Source organism: Phodopus roborovskii, unplaced genomic scaffold (genome assembly GCF_943737965.1).
Source record: "Phodopus roborovskii unplaced genomic scaffold, PHOROB, whole genome shotgun sequence".
NCBI classification, from domain to species: Eukaryota; Metazoa; Chordata; class Mammalia; order Rodentia; family Cricetidae; genus Phodopus; species Phodopus roborovskii.
In genome coordinates this window covers 5,683,272-5,701,136 of record NW_026125059.1, presented here as the reverse complement: position 1 = coordinate 5,701,136, position 17,865 = coordinate 5,683,272, and the positions used below count along the sequence as shown (strand labels likewise).

At 52.0% G+C, this 17,865-nt stretch overlaps 1 protein-coding gene across 1 annotated transcript in view; it reads left to right on the top strand.

The window, feature by feature from the left end:
• Pck1 (phosphoenolpyruvate carboxykinase 1) overlaps positions 1 to 7,840 on the top strand; it is a 29,473-nt gene extending 21,633 nt beyond the window's left edge. Inside the window, exons 2-10 of the mRNA XM_051185252.1 lie at positions 2,638 to 2,869; positions 3,213 to 3,394; positions 3,972 to 4,175; positions 4,438 to 4,625; positions 5,149 to 5,311; positions 5,634 to 5,858; positions 5,944 to 6,075; positions 6,585 to 6,680; positions 6,812 to 7,840. Coding sequence (XP_051041209.1) covers positions 2,646 to 2,869; positions 3,213 to 3,394; positions 3,972 to 4,175; positions 4,438 to 4,625; positions 5,149 to 5,311; positions 5,634 to 5,858; positions 5,944 to 6,075; positions 6,585 to 6,680; positions 6,812 to 7,266 — 1,869 coding nt within the window. The 5' untranslated portion in view covers positions 2,638 to 2,645 and the 3' untranslated portion in view covers positions 7,267 to 7,840. The remainder of the gene's footprint in view (positions 1 to 2,637; positions 2,870 to 3,212; positions 3,395 to 3,971; positions 4,176 to 4,437; positions 4,626 to 5,148; positions 5,312 to 5,633; positions 5,859 to 5,943; positions 6,076 to 6,584; positions 6,681 to 6,811) is intronic.
• Positions 7,841 to 17,865: the final 10,025 nt, after the last annotated feature.

Sequence of the window (17,865 nt, the reverse complement as noted above, 5' to 3'; positions counted from 1 at the left end):
TCTAGAGAACCCTGACTAATACAGCAGTATAATTTTGAATCTGTTTCTGGGTGTCTGGACTCCCTCTTTTCTCTCCAAAGCAGCTTTACATTGGGAAAGAATGGTTCACACTTGGCAGAACGCTGCCCTGACTTAAGGAAACATGGGCTTCAGTCTGGGGGTGTGGGGGTCTCCACATATTTGTGTGGGAAACCACATGAGAAACTCCCACCCAGTGGGAGTTCCCAGCCCCCACTTGTCCCGCACGAGCACTGACCGCCCCCCACTGTGAGATGGGCTCAGGACTATTTGGGAACCCCAGCAGGGCAGCTGGCAGTCAGCACCTAGGATTTCCTTGGGGTTGGTTTATTCATGATGAAGCATTAGGAAGGCGAGCTGGTCCCCAACCCTCCCTGGGGAGGGGGTGCCCAGTGAGGCCTTTTGTGAGCCGGAAATCACCAAAGAAAAGGAAAGACAGGGCCTGTGGTGTCCTTGGCTGGGATGAGGACACTTTAGCCAGCTTTGCCTGAATGTCCTTCGAGTCCTGCTTTCTGTTTGTATCTCAATTCTTCCGGAGGACCATGGACTTCCAGGTCATTTTGTAACCAAGTATCTATCTGCCTCGTGACATTTTGACGAGGCATGGGTGCTACTGGACCCCTGCACAGTGCATGCGGGGTACAGACTGGTTGCAAGGCCATGGGAATCCCTGCTCCTCCACCATCACTGGACTGGTCATGTCTCTCCTAGAAGACTCACGACAGAGGTGCCTTGGATGTGTGTCGGGTGCTTTAAAACTCCAGTTCTGGTTTCTCGGTTGTTTCAACTCAACCTTCCAGGGACTCAAACCTAGCAGCAGAATGGGGCTTGGCCATGAAGGTCAGAGAAAGAGCACACTGGAACAAATGGCTGGTTTAGCCCACACCTGGTGTGGAGAAAGGGTCTGTCGGCTACTGAACCAGACACACTGGCTGGGTTTAGACACAGCACAGTCTGCTTGGGGTGAGGTCACCCCTCTTGATCAGTCTTAGTGATCAGAACAGGAAGCACCTTCTTCTGCACTGGCATGGAAAGCCCCCTGGATGGACCCGGGAGAGGTGCCAATTTGGATGCAGGAGGCAATAGGTATCATATAACCTTGCAGAGTGAGCCAAGCCCCAAAGCGTTGTGCCTGGACGGCCCTTAAATGTGCCTCCAATCTGACACAGGTCTTAGCCACCAGAGTCTCAGAATTGCCTGTGGGATCATCTTCCTGCCCACAGGGAAGTGGGCGAACCCCCTGCCACCTCCTCTGGGGCCAGCTGTGGGCAGCTGGGCCTGGCCATTGGCCTGTTTTCATTGACTTCTCGCTCACTTTCCTTTAAACTGCAGTGAGCAAGCTCGAGGCTCGTTCAATTGGAATGAAGGTCTGTGGGTTGCACAGAAGGTTCTTCACAACTGTGATAAAGGTCCTGCTGCTTAACTGTGACCCAGCAGAGCTGCCAGCCTCCCCCTCCCCTCCCCCACTTTTCCCTAGACTCCCAGACTTGCAAGAAGTATCCAAGCAGCTGCAAGGGTGATTGTGTCTAACGCAAAACTCCCTGAAGAACCCACTAAAGGCCTAGAAAAGGCAACGGTGCTTTACAAGGGGCCCCATGGTACTCAGTAGCTGGCTGTATGCATATCCTTTGGGCTCTAACCAGCCAGCTGGGACCCGTTGATTGATCCTTCTGCCTCAGTGTCCTGGTTTGTACCCAGGGTTGTCATCGTTCAGGCAGTAGTCATGAATGAGCTGACCTGAAACACGAAAGCAGGAAGCCAGGCACTGCCCTCTCATAACAAAGCTTGTAGCAGCCCATACCCTCCTGAGTAGCCAGAGAATCCTCCTGACACCTGGTGGGGTAGCACACTCTAGGTATCCCAGCGGTACAGATGTTTGTCCAGAGCGTCTCAGAGCTAGAGCTCTCGTCTCATGACCTTTGACCTTGGGGGTGACGCCTCACAGTGTTTTGACAACCAGCAGTCACTGGCACACAAAGTGTGCTGTCAACATCATATGAAGTTGCCCTGGCCTTGACCCCTGCCTGTCCCGTCAAGAAAAGGGGCTGTAGTTTGCATCAGCAACAGGCAGGGTCAAAGTCTCCTCGATCAAACGTTGTGTAAGGAATCACTATGGCAGACAGTGGGGCCTGAGGCCTCCCAACACTCATTAACAACATCAAGTTCAATCATTATCTTCCTGGGGTTTATGGTGTTAAGTCAGTCCCAAACCTTGCTGATTGTGGCTATGATCCAAAGGCCTGCCCCTTACGTCAGAGGCGAGCCTCCGGGCACAGCTAGGGGGTAGGGCGGTCCACCCTTCTGCATAGTATTTAAAGCGAGGAAGGCTTGGCTATCAGCACAGTCGGCCTTCCCTCTGGGACACGCCCTCGGTCAACAGGGAAAATCCGGCAAGGTATCCTTGCATCTCTGACCCAGACCTTCTGGAAGGAAGAAAGGTAGGTAGAGTCATTTCGTTTCGTTCACCTTTTCTTGAAACATCAGCGACGGGGTACCTCGCTGTCTTCACCCTGACAACCACCCTGGCCACGTGCAACCCTTGCAAAGTCTACAGAAGGGCCTGGGAGGGGCCCACGCGAGTCGGTGTTCAGGAGCCTATTTTTCTGTTTCAGGTGACACCTGCAAAGATGCCTCCTCAGCTGCATAATGGGCTAGACTTTTCTGCCAAGGTCATCCAGGGCAGCCTCGACAGCCTGTCTCAGGCAGTGAGGGAGTTCGTGGAAGTCAATGCCCAGCTGTGCCAGCCGGAGCATATCCACATCTGTGATGGCTCCGAGGAGGAGTATGGGCGCTTGCTGGACCATATGCAGGAGGAGGGTATCATTCGCAAGCTGAAGAAATATGACAACTGGTGAGTCCCCTCAGCCCAGAGGGCCCCCAGTGCCACCTTCTTGGAGTCTGTAGCAAACACCTGAGAAACTTAAGACGACAACCAGAGTCCAGACACCCACTGAGGTTAGCATAGCCAGCCACCAGATTCTAGATAGCCACGGAAAGTGGTCCCTTTCCTCAGGGACAGCTCATGGCCTAGCAAATGTCAACATGGTCAAGTCCCTGTTGGCTTGACTTCCATATTTGAGGGACTTGGCCAATGTCCGTGTGTCCTGCTAGACTTGGAAGACCCTGACATGGGCAAGAGGGGTAAATCCCTAAGGATGCTTTGCTGAAATAATGACTTCTTTTTTCTTTTTTAGTTGGCTGGCTCTGACTGACCCCAGGGATGTGGCCAGGATTGAAAGCAAGACGGTCATCATCACCCAAGAGCAGAGAGACACAGTGCCCATCCCCAAAACCGGCCCCAGCCAGCTGGGCCGCTGGATGTCAGAAGGGGACTTTGAGAAAGCTTTCAACGCCAGGTTCCCTGGGTGCATGAAAGGTGAGGGGACCCGAACCCCGAGCCTCACAGCGTGCTGTGTACGTAGTTCATGTTCCTAGTGGTGGCCAGAGCTGCACAGGGTGGCCAGATGTGAACATGTACTTCCCAGTTCTGTTGGATGGACAGTGACACAGGAATATTGGAGTGTTCTCTGCTAGTCCTGGTGGCACAGGCCTGTCATCCCAGTCACTGAGAAACTGGGGATTCGAACTTGCAGCCTGGCCAACTTACACTTTGTCTCAAAATAAAATCTGAACAGGAGGCTGCTGGTATGGTTCAGTGGTAGAGTGCTTGCCTAGAATATGCAAGGCCTTTGGGCTCAATAAACAATACCAAATAGATAAAATAGAAAGTAATAAATTAATTAATTAAATGTTTCCCGTTCACGTGGATTTAAAGCAGCATTAGTCCAGCCAAATGGGAGGATGATGAAAACTTTAATTCTGGCAAAACAGTCTGGTGGCCGACAGGACACGACACAGGAGACATGGTTGTAGGTACTGTTGAGAAGTGGGTGTGAGGATGCTTGGTGAGCCTCTGTGACTTCCTACCAACTCTCGCCCATCTGCCTCTGTAGGTCGCACCATGTATGTCATCCCATTCAGCATGGGGCCACTGGGCTCGCCTCTGGCCAAAATTGGCATTGAGCTGACAGACTCGCCCTATGTGGTGGCTAGCATGCGGATCATGACACGGATGGGGACATCCGTCTTGGAGACCCTGGGCAACGGGGAGTTTATCAAGTGCCTTCACTCTGTGGGGTGTCCTCTTCCCTTAAAAAGTAAGTGCATTCTTTCTTTCCAAATCAAAAGTGAGTGGAGGGCGGGGGTGTGTGGAGAGCATGCTTGAGGCCTGAGCTCCTTCCCAGATACCAGGCAAACTGAACCTGGTGAGACAGGCCAATCATCCCAGCATCCAGGAGGTGGAGTCAGGAGGATCAGAAGTTCCAGGCCATTCTCAGCGCCACAGCTGGTTCAAGGCCAGCCCGGAGACCTGGGCAGCAATGTGCATTGCACACTCACGGGCTGCTTGCTTGTTTTCAGAGCCTTTGGTCAACAACTGGGCCTGCAACCCCGAGCTGACACTGATTGCCCACCTTCCGGACCGCAGAGAGATCATCTCCTATGGAAGCGGTTACGGTGGGAACTCGCTGCTTGGGAAGAAATGCTTTGCACTGCGGATTGCCAGCCGGCTGGCCAAGGAGGAAGGGTGGTTGGCAGAGCACATGCTGGTGAGTGGTCAGGAGATCCTGGGCAGAGATGTGGAGGGCCTGGGGTGCCAAAGGAGAGCCATGTCAAGATTCTCCAACCCCTGAGGACTTGAGGGCAGAGTCGGGGAATACTAAGCTGACTCTAAGTGCCTTGGCGTTCATCTCTTTGGAAGCAGCTCAGACACACTGCAGCAAGAGTGAACTTGGGGGTTTTATTCTTTTGCAACTCATCAGTTTACCCTGATACCCAAGGAATAGACCCGAGAATACACCTTTGGGGAGATCCGAGGGCATTCCCAGACCTCTGGGGCTGGAGGGACCACAGGTCCGCATTTCTTATTACAGTGACTTCTCAATCTTTCCTGCTCTTCTCTCCTCTCCTCCTCTCCCCCCTTCCCATCTCTCTTCCTTTTGATTCCCTGCCTCCTCTCCCACCCTCCTTCTCTTTTACTATATGCATGATACAGAGGAGGGGTTTTCTTGTGACAGTTTCAAACATGTGTGTCAAAGGTTAGAGACTTTAATGCCATCCTTATCCCTGCAGATCCTGGGCGTGACCAACCCAGAAGGCAAGAAGAAATATCTGGCAGCTGCTTTCCCTAGCGCCTGTGGGAAGACCAACTTGGCCATGATGAACCCCACCCTCCCCGGGTGGAAAGTCCAGTGTGTGGGTGATGACATTGCCTGGATGAAGTTTGATGCCCAAGGTGAGTTTCAGGTCTGGGAGGTGACAGTTTTGACCCCTGGTGAGTGGCTGGTTTTAAGTATGCCTCCTTCTCCTCAGGGGCTGGCACTGGGCGCTGCGTGTCTGAGTTCAGGGTCAGCAAGGTCTCAGCGGGAGGTGTGAAGAGGGGAAAGGTGCAGGCGTCTGAGTTGGCCACGGTGTGTGGATCAAAACGATGGTTGCGCAGTTTAGGGAGGGAGGAGAAAGAAGGGGAATTTAGCAGGTGAGAGCCTGGCAAAGTGATAAGGACTCTACTGTGCTTGGCTCCAATTCACACTTCCTTTCCGTGGTTTGCAACTTTCCAGGCAACTTACGCGCTATCAACCCAGAAAATGGTTTTTTCGGAGTCGCTCCTGGCACCTCCGTGAAGACAAATCCCAATGCCATTAAAACCATCCAGAAGAATACCATCTTCACCAACGTGGCCGAGACCAGCGATGGCGGTGTTTACTGGGAGGGCATCGATGAGCCGCTGGCCCCAGGTGTCACCATCACCTCCTGGAAGAACAAGGGGTGGAGGCCGCAGGATGGTGAGACTCCCCAGGAGGCTGCGTGCTCCAGGTTGTGGGCCCCACCTATCCGAGCCACACGCTAAGAGATTTCTCTCTCCTGCAGAGGAACCCTGTGCCCATCCCAACTCCAGATTCTGCACCCCAGCCAGCCAGTGCCCCATCATCGACCCTGCCTGGGAGTCTCCAGAAGGGGTGCCCATTGAGGGCATCATTTTTGGTGGTCGTAGACCTGCAGGTGAGGCATCTTTCTCTTCTGGCTGGGAACCTAGGGTATGGCGATGCAAAGAAATCCAGGGAGTCTTTCCCCCTAACTGGTTCAAAGATCCCCCTCCCTCTATGCCCATATTAACTGGACAATTTTAAATGTCGGGCTAGCCTTCTGCTCTCCAGTGGCCTTTCGGGAGCTGTGATCTGAGATAGTGCAGGCCAGCGTTCTGCGTCACCGAGAGACCTCTCTGGAGTGACAGGGTTTAGTGGCTTCCTGTTCATTGTCTCTGCAGATGTAAGACCAACTCAGCAGAAAATGTTGCACGTCAGGCAGGGTGGCTCACACCTGTAATCCTAGCACTAGGGTGGCCGAGGCAGGAGGATTGCTGCGAGTTCGGAGCTACCCTAAGCTACAGAGTGAAACTTCCTCATCCAAAAAAATGATACTGCTTGGCTGAACAGTGACATAGCACCGTGAGTCCTAGAGAGTTTGGATGGATGTCTAAGTCTTTAACCAGCATTTTCTCCCTGCTTAAGGGGTCCCCCTTGTCTATGAGGCTCTCAGCTGGCAGCATGGGGTGTTTGTAGGAGCAGCCATGAGATCGGAGGCCACAGCTGCTGCAGAGCACAAGGGTGAGTTGAAGTCTGGGCCCCAACCCCAGGAAAGGCCCTTCAAGCCCTCTTCTCGGTGTCTGCCGTGGAGGGAGGAGGGGAGTGAGTCTGTCCCATGGAGTCAGGGCTGAATGGCGGTCTCTGTTCAACAGGCAAGGTCATCATGCACGACCCCTTTGCTATGCGGCCCTTCTTTGGCTACAACTTCGGCAAATACCTAGCCCACTGGCTGAGCATGGCTCACCGCCCAGCAGCCAAGCTGCCCAAGATCTTCCACGTCAACTGGTTCCGGAAGGACAAAGATGGCAAGTTCCTCTGGCCGGGCTTTGGAGAGAACTCTCGGGTGCTCGAGTGGATGTTCAACAGGATTGAAGGGGAAGACAGTGCCAAGCTCACACCCATTGGCTACATTCCTAAGGAAAACGCCCTGAATCTGAAAGGCCTGGAGGACGTCAACATGGAGGAACTGTTAGGGGTCTCCAAGGAGTTCTGGGAGGAGGAGGTGCAGGAGATCGGCAAGTACCTGGAAGACCAAGTCAACGCTGACCTCCCCTACGAAATTGAGAGGGAACTCCAGGCCCTGAAACAAAGAATCAGCCAGATGTAATCATAGCCCGGGCGTCTTTCAAGTCAGCCCTTCCCAGCATGCACTGGGAGCCAGGCAGAAGCCAGGCCTGCTCCAGCTTTGAGATAGCACCTTTTATTAGTCAGGGGAGTACCACAGAGAACAGGCTAGGGACAAATGCGATTGGGCGGGGAATCACAGCACACGCTCCAAGGTTTGCTCTGACAATGACGCGGGTTTGTTCTTCAAGGTCACTCAGGAATCCAGGTCTTCCCCTTAGCTGTAGCAGTTAGCTAAAATGCACAGAAAACATACTTGAGCTGTATATGTGTGTGTGTGCGTGTGTTCGTGCATGCGTGTGTGCGCGTGCCTGTGTGTGCCTGTCCGTCTCATTGTCTACAAAATATTTAATACCTTTGGGGAAAATCTTATCTGCTTTGGGGCAAGCTTATCTGTTGTTGTAACTAGAGAGATGTGTTGCTTTGTTGCTAGAATGTATGTTTAAGTTATTTTTATACACTGCCCTTCCTTACCTTTCTTTACATAATTGAGATAGGCATCCTGACCACTTCTTGGGGGAAAAAATTACAAAATAAACTTTTATAGGAAAAGTGAATTTCATTGGCTTTGGTTTTTCTTTTTACTTGATCTAGCAAAGGGAGAGCGCTCTGATGAAAAACCTTTAGGTTTACTCCTGCTCCTGGGGGAGACATAGCACTACCTCTGAAAGGAGGGAACTTGTCAGGGGCTGGGGGTGGATGGGGGACAGGAAGGATGCCGGGAGAGAAAGCAGAGCTCCTGGTTTCCCGAATGCTGAGTCATTGGTGCCACTAGTGGGCGCTCTTTAGCAGCTTTACGGGCAGACCTGTGTGTTTGCACAGCTGGATCCAGAGGGCTTAAGGTGAATGTTAAGGAGAATCTGAGCTTAGGGGCTCAGCCGCCTCCAGAAGGGCGCTGTGGACAGACACAGGCCTTTGCCTTTAAGCCCTTTTGTGATCAACACTTTTCTCAGTTGCCACGGGCCCAGGGGGTGGGGGAAAACCCGAAGGAAGGGCATTAATCTCACCCCTGTGTGCTCAACATACTGGCTGCCCCATAGCTGCCTGGGAAGAGAGATTGCAGGGGTTGGCCCAGGGTCAGCCTGAGCCCTTCCCGGATTCCTCTGCTCCTTTCCTTTATTGGTTGTTCCAGAAGAGTCTAAACAAAGCATAAACTTTATATAGTGTGTTATATGGCGCTCTGGCCTTGCAGTTATGCACTTGTTCTCTCGGAATGTGTTTTCCTTCAGGGAGCAGTCGGATCACTTCAACTCCTCTGCCACACCCAGTTGCTGGCTCGTTCCCAGTTCCCATACTCACTACACAGCTTGGGCCACACCCTTCCCCACACACCTCCATAGACCCACAGTCCCTCAGGGCTCTGTTTGGCGGATGGTTTTCAGAAGGTGAAATGGAGGCCAAGAGCATCCATCCACCAGGGACTCAGTCTTCCCGTCCCCCTTAAGGGAAGCAGGATTTTATTCCTGAACCAGAGCCATGGGCTTCTGTTCTCATGGGCCTGGATGACTCCCTCTATCTGTCCCTGACTGGGTGGGGGCTTTGTCCTATGTGACGGCTCCTGGTGGGTTTGCTTGTGGGGTTGAGCTGACCTCCAGCTCCTTCCTCCTTCCTAGCTGACGGTCTCAGACATGTGCCTCCTGCACCTCATCTGTGTTCTTCATACAGTGCTAGCCCTGTAAGGTATGAAGATATGGAAAGAGACAGCACAGCTCAGTGCAGGCTCTTGGGCTCTGTGAGAGACTATGGGTGCAACGTGACAAATTGAGGCTTTACCTCTTCTCTCAGCGTGTCCTTAGGTGACTGCATGGAGCTCTGGGCCTCGACTTACCCTGCTGTAAAATGGGTAGATTTGAATTTCCTTGAGGATGTTTGAAGAGATCCACTGATTCAAGAAAGGGTATGACACAGAAAAGGACCCTATGAGGACAATAATTTCCAGGCCCTCCCTATGGCTGGGTGGGAGCCATATCATGGTGGGACCTTGCCTTTCCCCTCTCTCAACTCTGATGAGCAACCGTGGCTCAGGAGCGGCGCTTGGTCTTCTGTGGGGGCCCCATCCCCACCCAGGACTCTCATACACATCATGGTTTGGGACAGAAGGAAGACACGCAGGGCCATGGACAACTTTCTCTCAATGTCCCAACTGCCACATTCACCCCAGCCCTTCTCCTGACAGAGGGTCCCGAGCCTGAGTCCAGCAAGTCTGCCCTTCTGAGGTGCATTCCTGAGCTAGCTTTGTTTGTAGCTTAGTTTGTGGCTCTGGCAAGCAGGAGGCCCTGGGCTGCATCCACGGTTCTACAAAAAGAAAGAAAGGAGGAAGAGAAGGAGGGAGGGAAGGATGAAAGACTGTTTCCTAAGCAGGCCTTCACCTACCCTAAGAGAGCACCCAGGTGCTGAGGGCCAAGTTGCCATCCATTGTGGCCGAGGCCTGGGGACCATCTGGAAAAGCCCAGTCACAGGAATGAATGGCAACAGTTGTAGCTCTTCCAGAATAGACCATGGGGTAGCCATTGGAATGGAAGAAGAGGTCACCTACCCAGGCAGTGTCTGTCCCCAGACCCAGCCTCTGCTCTAGACTCATGTCTTGGGGCCACTATCTCTACCAGCAGATTTGTGCATGGTCCCTCTTGCCCCTGACCCCAGGACCTGCCATTCCACAAAAGCCCCCAGAACTTCGCTGCAAGCCAGTATCTAGATCAGAGCAGGAGGTCCCCTCAACTGCTAAAACACAGTGTGTGGCCCCCATTGAGATATGTAAAGTGCCTGTTGCAGGGACAAATGGTGGCTTGAGGTGAGGCAGCTGTTGGGTGGGGTCAGTTGGGGCCTTCTTGCCTACCCTGGTTTTCCTGCCTGGCTCTCACAGGGAGCTCAGCACAGTGAGGGCCCAGGAGAGGCTCAGGACTCAAGCTAAGCCCACTTCAGTAGTCCTGTTCCCCCGACAGGAGGGCAGCTGGGCACGATCAATGAGGAGTTGATTATTACAGAACTGTGTCCCTGAGTCATGTTCTCTTAGCCATCTGGGTCCTCTCGGCATCAGGACAAAAGCTCAGAGGTCTCTGAAGTGCGTAGAGCAGGGACTTGGGGACCGCCACAGCAGAGCGATGGACGTCACTGAGTCCACAGCAGCCTCGGAGTGGGGCCAAGAACACATTTACGTGGCTGACATTCTCCCCGAGAGCCCTGCCCACGCAGCCCGGGTCCTGTGGCCTAGCTCGGCTGCGAGCCCCTCGGTAATGGGATATGCAAATGAGCCAGTGTTTGCCAGCCTGAGTGGCAGGCCTACTCTCTAGGCGAAGCAATTTACAGCGAAATATGCTGTAAATATTTGTTCAGCCCAGGAAAATGACTTTAATTGCATAATTAAACTTGCAGGCTCTACTTCCAGATGAAGGCATGGGGAGAGGGAGGCAGCCTGCAGCTGTCTGTCCCTCTGTCCCTCTGTCCCTCGGACATGTCAACAGACACTCCTGCACTTTCTTCAAGTCCTTCTTCCCACAGTGCAAGCCTGGGGAGCAATGGGGGAGGGCGAAGGGAACAGAGCAGACCCCAAATCAGAGCAGCTCTGGCAAGAGTTCTCGGGCTGGCAGGCCCTAGCCCCGATGCCCAAACAGCGCCAACGAGTTCTACCACCCATGGGCGACAGCGGCTTGAGCCGAAGGTCAGTTCTGTCCACTGGAAAACACTCATAGAAGCTGCAGTGGTGGTGTAGGGCAGTCCTCCTGCTGATCAGTTGGCTGAGGCAAGATCACAAGTTCGAGGCCTGCCTGGGCTCCAGAGTGAGTTCAAGGTCCCCCTAGTCAACTTGGTGAGACCTTGTCTCAAAATCAAAACTAAGAACAAGGCCTAGGACTCAGTGGTCGTGGGCTTGCCCAACATGCATCAGTTCCCAATGATGCAAAACAAAACACACACACACAAGGCAAACAAATCCAGAACCACCAGGAGAGGAAGAAGGCCGCGTCACACCCATGCAACGAACCCAGCCTTCCTTTTGAAATCAGCACATGTTCCTTTCCTTTCTCTCCTCCCGTCCCTCCTCCTCTTCCTCCTCTCCTTTCTTAGACCGGACCTGTGGTCCGGTACGGCCTTTACACTTTCTGTCCAGCAGAGGCCGATCTTGAATCCCTGACCCTCCCAGCCTCTCTGTCTGGGATCACAGTTATGTATTACCCAGTGCTTGTGGTACCAGGGCCTCGGTGTGCTAGGCAAGCACTCCACCAACTGAGCTCCAGTCCCAGTCCAACAACCACATTCTTTATTATAACTGGAAAAGCCAGTCAGCAAAGACACACGCTGGCTGAGTCCATTCCATGAGAACCAGAGCCGGCTGGAATGAGAGACAGAGGCAGGTTGGTAGTGAAACAGGGGTCCAAGGAGCAGAAGGCTGAGGAGTGTTCACACGGCACAAAGTTCCTTTGGGAAACGTTCCAAGGCAGATTGTTGGGGAAGTTTGCATAGCCCTGTGAATATATTAAAATCCATTAAATCCTGCGTTTTAATGGGTGGCTTTTATGGTATCTGAGTTATTGCTTCATAAAGTTTGTTTAAAAAAATACAACATAAACAAACATTCACTTAACTCACATCAGAAACTAGCTGCCTTCTGAAGAGAGAGCTAGAGGCAGGCGTTTGTCACCTGCTAAAAGATATTCATGCCTCACAGGGATTCTTTTTAGAAGAAATGGCAAAGTTTTAAAGGCAACGGAACAGCTGTAGGCTCACCCCAGGTTCAAGGTCATTTAATTTCAGGTCTGTGAGGTTCCTGGGAATTCATCTCATTCATGACTGGGTAAGCCAGGTGTGGGGGTACACATCCCAGCACTTGGGAGGCAGAGGTAGGCTGATCTCTGAGTCCGAGGCCCATCTGATCTACAGAGTGAGTTCTGGGATAGCCAGAGCTACACGGATAAACCTTGTCTCAAGAGAGAATGAAAGCAAGAAAGGAAGGACAGAGAGAGAGAGAGAGAGAGAGAGAGAGAGAGAGAGAGAGAGAGAGAGAGAAGAAGAAAGAAAGAAAGCAAAATAAACTAAGGCCTAAGAAGGCAGGCCCAGCAAAAAGTCCTTTGGCCACCAGGTGGCAGAGCTGAGACTTCCAGGCTCCTCAAGTTCCAGGAAACTGCACAGACCTTGACCATGGCCATGACTCTAGATTATCCTGCTCAGCACAGGGAAGAGACCCTAGTTTGGAGACCAGCACCTGCCAGCAGAAGGAAGCCATGATGCTAGGCATGGTGCTGGCACTTAGGATTGCTGCAGAAGAAGAGGCTCATGGGCATGGGCACACCCCAAGGCTCTTCACCTTTTGTCCTGGGCAGAAGCCTCTGGCTTGCCCTTTCCAAGGCCTTGAAGAAGCGTTTAGGTCTGACAATAAGACATTGGACTGGCTTTGGGAGGACCCCTTAGGGAGGTAGGAAGAAACCTGTTTGGTGACCAGTGAGAAGACAGACATTAATACTAGAAAGACCTTGGCCACCACATCAGATGCCATTCCCCAGAGTACAGGGGCAACTTTACAGGCTGGACGAAGGGAGGTACCTGCACCCAGTTTGCTTGCTGGCAAGTTCCCTGCTCAGGCTGGGGCTCTGGATCCAGGTAAATGGACCTGGGAGCCGGAGATGCACAGGACTGACTCCAGACTGGTTTGGTCCAGCTGAAGTTTGTTAGGCTAAGGCCATCTCCTGGAGTTGGCATGCACCCCCTGCCCCATGTCCTTTGTTAATAGAACACTCCTCTTAAGGGTGACCTCAGGTTTAGCCGCACAGTGAGCAGAGGTCAGGGCCGTAGGTCTCAGTATTGGGGAGGGTTGGAGAAGAGAGAGCCAGGGGCTTGACGACTCACATGGCAGTTGCTCCCCGTTATGTAAAGCAGAGCTCAGCACCATTAGCTGATGGGAGATGAAATTTACATTTTGAATTAACTGGGATCATCAACGTGATTCTTCCTGACCCTGGGAAATTAAGCATCAAGTCCGAGGCAGCTGTGGGCAGGAGGGACAGGACTCAGCCAAGCATGCCAGATTGGCTTTCTCTTCTTATTGTTTTTATTGTTTGTTTTTTTCCCCTACAGGCTGCAGGAAAAAGGGAAGAGAGGACAATACCGCAAAGTCAGACGTGGAGAGAGATGGGAAGGCGAGAGAGCCATTGTCTTTCCTTCCCCCCCTTGGGCAGAAGCACAATAAATCTACAAGGCTGAATTAAATTCTGATCTGTCCGAGTTCCTCTGTCGCACCCTCCCTTAATAATGGTTATTTATTGAGCACTTACTGTATGCCAAGCACTTAGCTAAGCACTTTATAGACAAAGCAGGAGTGAGTTTGTCTTCCTGATGCTCCCTCCTTCCTGCTGGGGAGGGAGAGAGGTGGGGAGAGTAGAGAGAGTTTTATGAACCTGAGTTATGTTGGGAAGTTTGGTTCATCGTTAGGGTGCAGCACTCAAGAGCTTACAGCCCTAAATGCCCTGCCACAAAGCTGCAATATGAAGACTGACTGTCTCAGGGCCTGTGGGCAAGCCCTCACTTAGGTGAACCCGATCTCCTGACAAACTCTGCTAGCATCCCCACAACTGTTCTGAGTCCGAAGAGAACTTGCAAGCTGGGGCTGGAGTTGGGGGAGATGCAAAGGGAGCTGAACCCTCCTCTGGCTGGGCTGAGGTCTGTAGTCCCCTGCCTCCTGGTGAGGCGTTTCCTTCTAACCCTGTAGAGCAGACCTGCTTGTTGCTCCAGAAGGCAGGGCCTCTCCTACTGTGCTTTTGTGCCTTTGTGGACGAATGGCCTCCCAGGACCTTGCTTGGGGTCCAAGACATCCCTCATGCCTCTGTGCCACCTGGGTGGGACGTGGGTAGACCTTGCAGAAGAAGCATGTCTCCTGGACCCCCGCGTACACTGGGGACGTCACGGCACAAGATGGAGAGCAGTGCAGATGACAGCAGGCGTGACATCCCTCAGTGATGATGGGAGTGGCGAGGGATGTGCACTGTGCTGTCCCCAGGCAGCCATGGTTCTCCGCCATGGCAGGTGGCCAGGGTCAGTCCATCACTTTCCAATGAATAGTTAGTGAATGTCCTCTGGCTGCCTGGCGCTCAGCGTCAGCCCAAGTGCTTAGATGAGTATATAGGGATTGGCTTTTCTAATGAATGGGTCCCATGGGCATAACCTGTCCTTCTGAGGGGTCATTGACAAACTTCTTCAAGTCCCAACACTTAAGGCATGACTATTTCTTGTGGCTAAAATTCACAGGTTTTCTCTCTTGTTGCAGTCATAATTGCTTGATGGACACCTCTGGACCACACTCCAGAGCATGCAATTTAGCCTGTGTAACTGAGAGATGTCTCTGGGATGTGCCTTGTCCATTCATTCATCAGTTCATCTTCTTACCCACCTATCTATCCATTCACTCACACATCCATCCACATATCTACCAGCTCATCCACACACACAAAACTCTTCCACCCATTTACCCAACCATCCATCCATCCATCCACCGACCCACCCACCCACCCACCCACCCACCCACCCATCCATCCATCTATCCATTCATCCATCCATCTGCCATCTACTCATCTACCCATCCATCCACTTATCATTAATCAGTATACCTCTGCTATACATTCATCTACTCATCTACTCACACATCTATGCACCCATCAACCTTCCCACCTGCTCATTCATCCATATGCCCATCCTTTTATCTACCCATCCATATAGCCACCCACCCACATATTCATCTACTCACCTGTCCATATACCTACCAATTCCTGCATCCACCTACTTATCCATCAACTTACCTATTTAAACAGCCAACCTTCCCTTTCTTCCTTCTTTCCTCCTTCCTTTCTGCCTACTGACCAGCCCTTTCCCCTTCTACTCAGTCACCTGTGTTGATATCCTCCAACCATCTATACTTCTAGATGTCTTACATCATCTGTCTTCACCCTCTCTTGCCTTCAGTTTCCAAGCAGTCACCTCTACTGTAACCCTGTACGGTTCTTCAACCCACTTTACACCTTATCACCGAGACAGGAACTTGGTACCTGTCCCTTCTACTTCTCCATCCATTCTTTATTGTATCCCAATCCTGAGAAGTCCTTCCTTGGCTGCCCTTTTCAAGTTGGGGACATGAGGCCAGCAAGGTCTGTGCATTCAGGCCCGGACACGTGGCTCATGTCCCCAGCTCTAACCTCCAGGGAATCTGGGTGGCCAGAAGTCAGAAGCCAGCTACTGGTGGTTTAGTGGTCAATCCAAGTCCCCATGGACAGTACATAATGGCCATTATGGAACAGAGATAGAAGGAAACAGATACTTCCCAGCATGGGCCTCTGCCAGAGACAGAGGGCCTTGATGGTTTCACACATACATGCAGGCCTGCTGTTAGGCAGAACCTTCCAGCAGCCGACGAGTTCCAAGTTAATTTCCAGGGAGGAAATTAGATGGAAAGTGGCTTTGAAAATACAGAGAATCTTGTGTTTAAAAACTTGGTTGCCAGGGAAACTCATTCTCCGGTGCTTGCTTTGCCACCGAGCAATAAATTAAACCCTAACTGAAGGGTAATTAAGGAGATTGGTAGAGCTGTGGGAAGGTTGGAGCCAGGCAGCTGTAAGAGGGGACTGAATCTTTAGGTGTCCCCTCATCCTGGAAACAAGGCCCCTTATTGCAGGGGCTTGAGGGTCCCTCCAAGGGGAGGTAAGCTAGCAAACAGCTTGGTTTCATGTTCAGTGAAAGGCCAGGTACTGCTAAAGGGAATGTGAAATGTCACACTGTTGCCCTGAGAGTTGGTGAGTTCCAGCAGGCAGCAGCCAGAAAGCCTAGGAGGAGTCAGTAATGATCAGATGGTGAGAGCTGTGGCTTGGACCCCTGAGGCCTGGCTAATGTTTGCAGCATCAGGCAGGGGCTAAGGCCTCTATGATCTACTACCCTTGGGAACAAGACAGTTTAACATGGGAATAGTAGTTCCAGCCAGCTAGCACTCTACCCGTCTCTTCATCCATCTGTTTGTTCATCTATCTAATTGACCACCAGAACATCCATTTACCCACAGTCCGGCTACCCACTAAGTCAGCCATCTTCTCACTTCCTTGTTCACGCACACATCTGTCAGGCTGTTTACACGATCAGGCATCTGCATCCATCCTACCCACACATGTGCAACTAGGATTGACATGAGAATGGATGAGTGGGTGGGTGGATGGATGACTAGACAGTGGATAAATGGACAGACAGGTGGATAGACAGATGAATGGGGAGGACAGAATGATGGATGGGTAGATGGATGGATGGAGAGGCAGATGGATAGATTGATGAATGGATGGTTAGGTAGATGGGTAGATGGACAGGTGGGTAGATGTTTGGCTGCCTAGTGTGATGGCTAGATGAATAGATGGATGGATGGGTAGGTGGATGGGTGGGTAGATGTTTGGCTGCCTAGTGTGATGGCTGGATGAATGGACAGACAGACAGATGGACTGATGGATGGGTGGGTGGATGGGTGGATGGGTGGGTAGATGGACAGGTGGGTAGATATTTGGCTGCCTAGTGTGATGGCTGGATGAATGGACAGACAGACAGATGGACTGATGGATGGATGAATGGATGGATGGATGGATGGATGGGTAGGTGGATGGGTGGGTGGATGGGTGGGTAGATGTTTGGCTGCCTAGTGTGATGGCTGGATGAATGGACAGACAGACAGATGGACTGATGGATGGATGAATGGATGGATGGATGGATGGATGGGTAGGTGGATGGGTGGGTGGATGGGTGGGTAGATGTTTGGCTGCCTAGTGTGATGGCTGGATGAATGGACAGACAGACAGATGGACTGATGGATGGATGGATGGGTGGGTGGGTGGGTGGGTGGATGGGTGGGTAGATGTTTGGCTGCCTAGTGTGATGGCTGGATGAATGGACAGACAGACAGATGGACTGATGGATGGATGGATGGATGGGTAGGTGGATGGGTAGATGGACGGGTGGGTGGATGTTTGGCTGCCTAGTGTGATGGCTGGATGAATAGATGGACGGCAGATGGATATGTAGTGGGTGAGTGCACATCTCTAACTCTATTTGATTATCTAGTGACACCCCTTGCTTTGATTTCTTAGAGGTCCCCATTTGCTGTAGACTTTCTCCCTTCAACATTGTCACTTGGGTGTTATTTCTCTTCAAAAGATGAGGCTGCAAAGTCGTTCTCAGAGCTAGCCAGGAGGAGTTGGGCTATCACTCATCTGCAGTGAAGAAATGCCTGCCCAGGAAGGGAGGCTGTGAGGTTCATGGCTGTTGTTCATGTGCTGTTGCTCTTAAGAGAGACTCACAGGTGATATGGACAGCCCTCATCCCAGGCTCCTCCTTTCTGCGGGATAAACACCACGAGTGCCAGCGTGGTCAGCAATGGTGAAAGTCCGGGTCAGGGACCTCCTGCTGCTTCCACAAGTTAGGACTTTGTCCCTTGTGACATTTGGCCTACTTCTTCTTCCCCTTTTCAGGAAATTCTCACTGGATTTCACCATCCCGAGCCTCCACCCAAGGTCCTCTGCCCTCATAAGCAAGCTTGTAGCTTGGAGCCGCTTGGGCGTCTCTAGAATCACAGGGG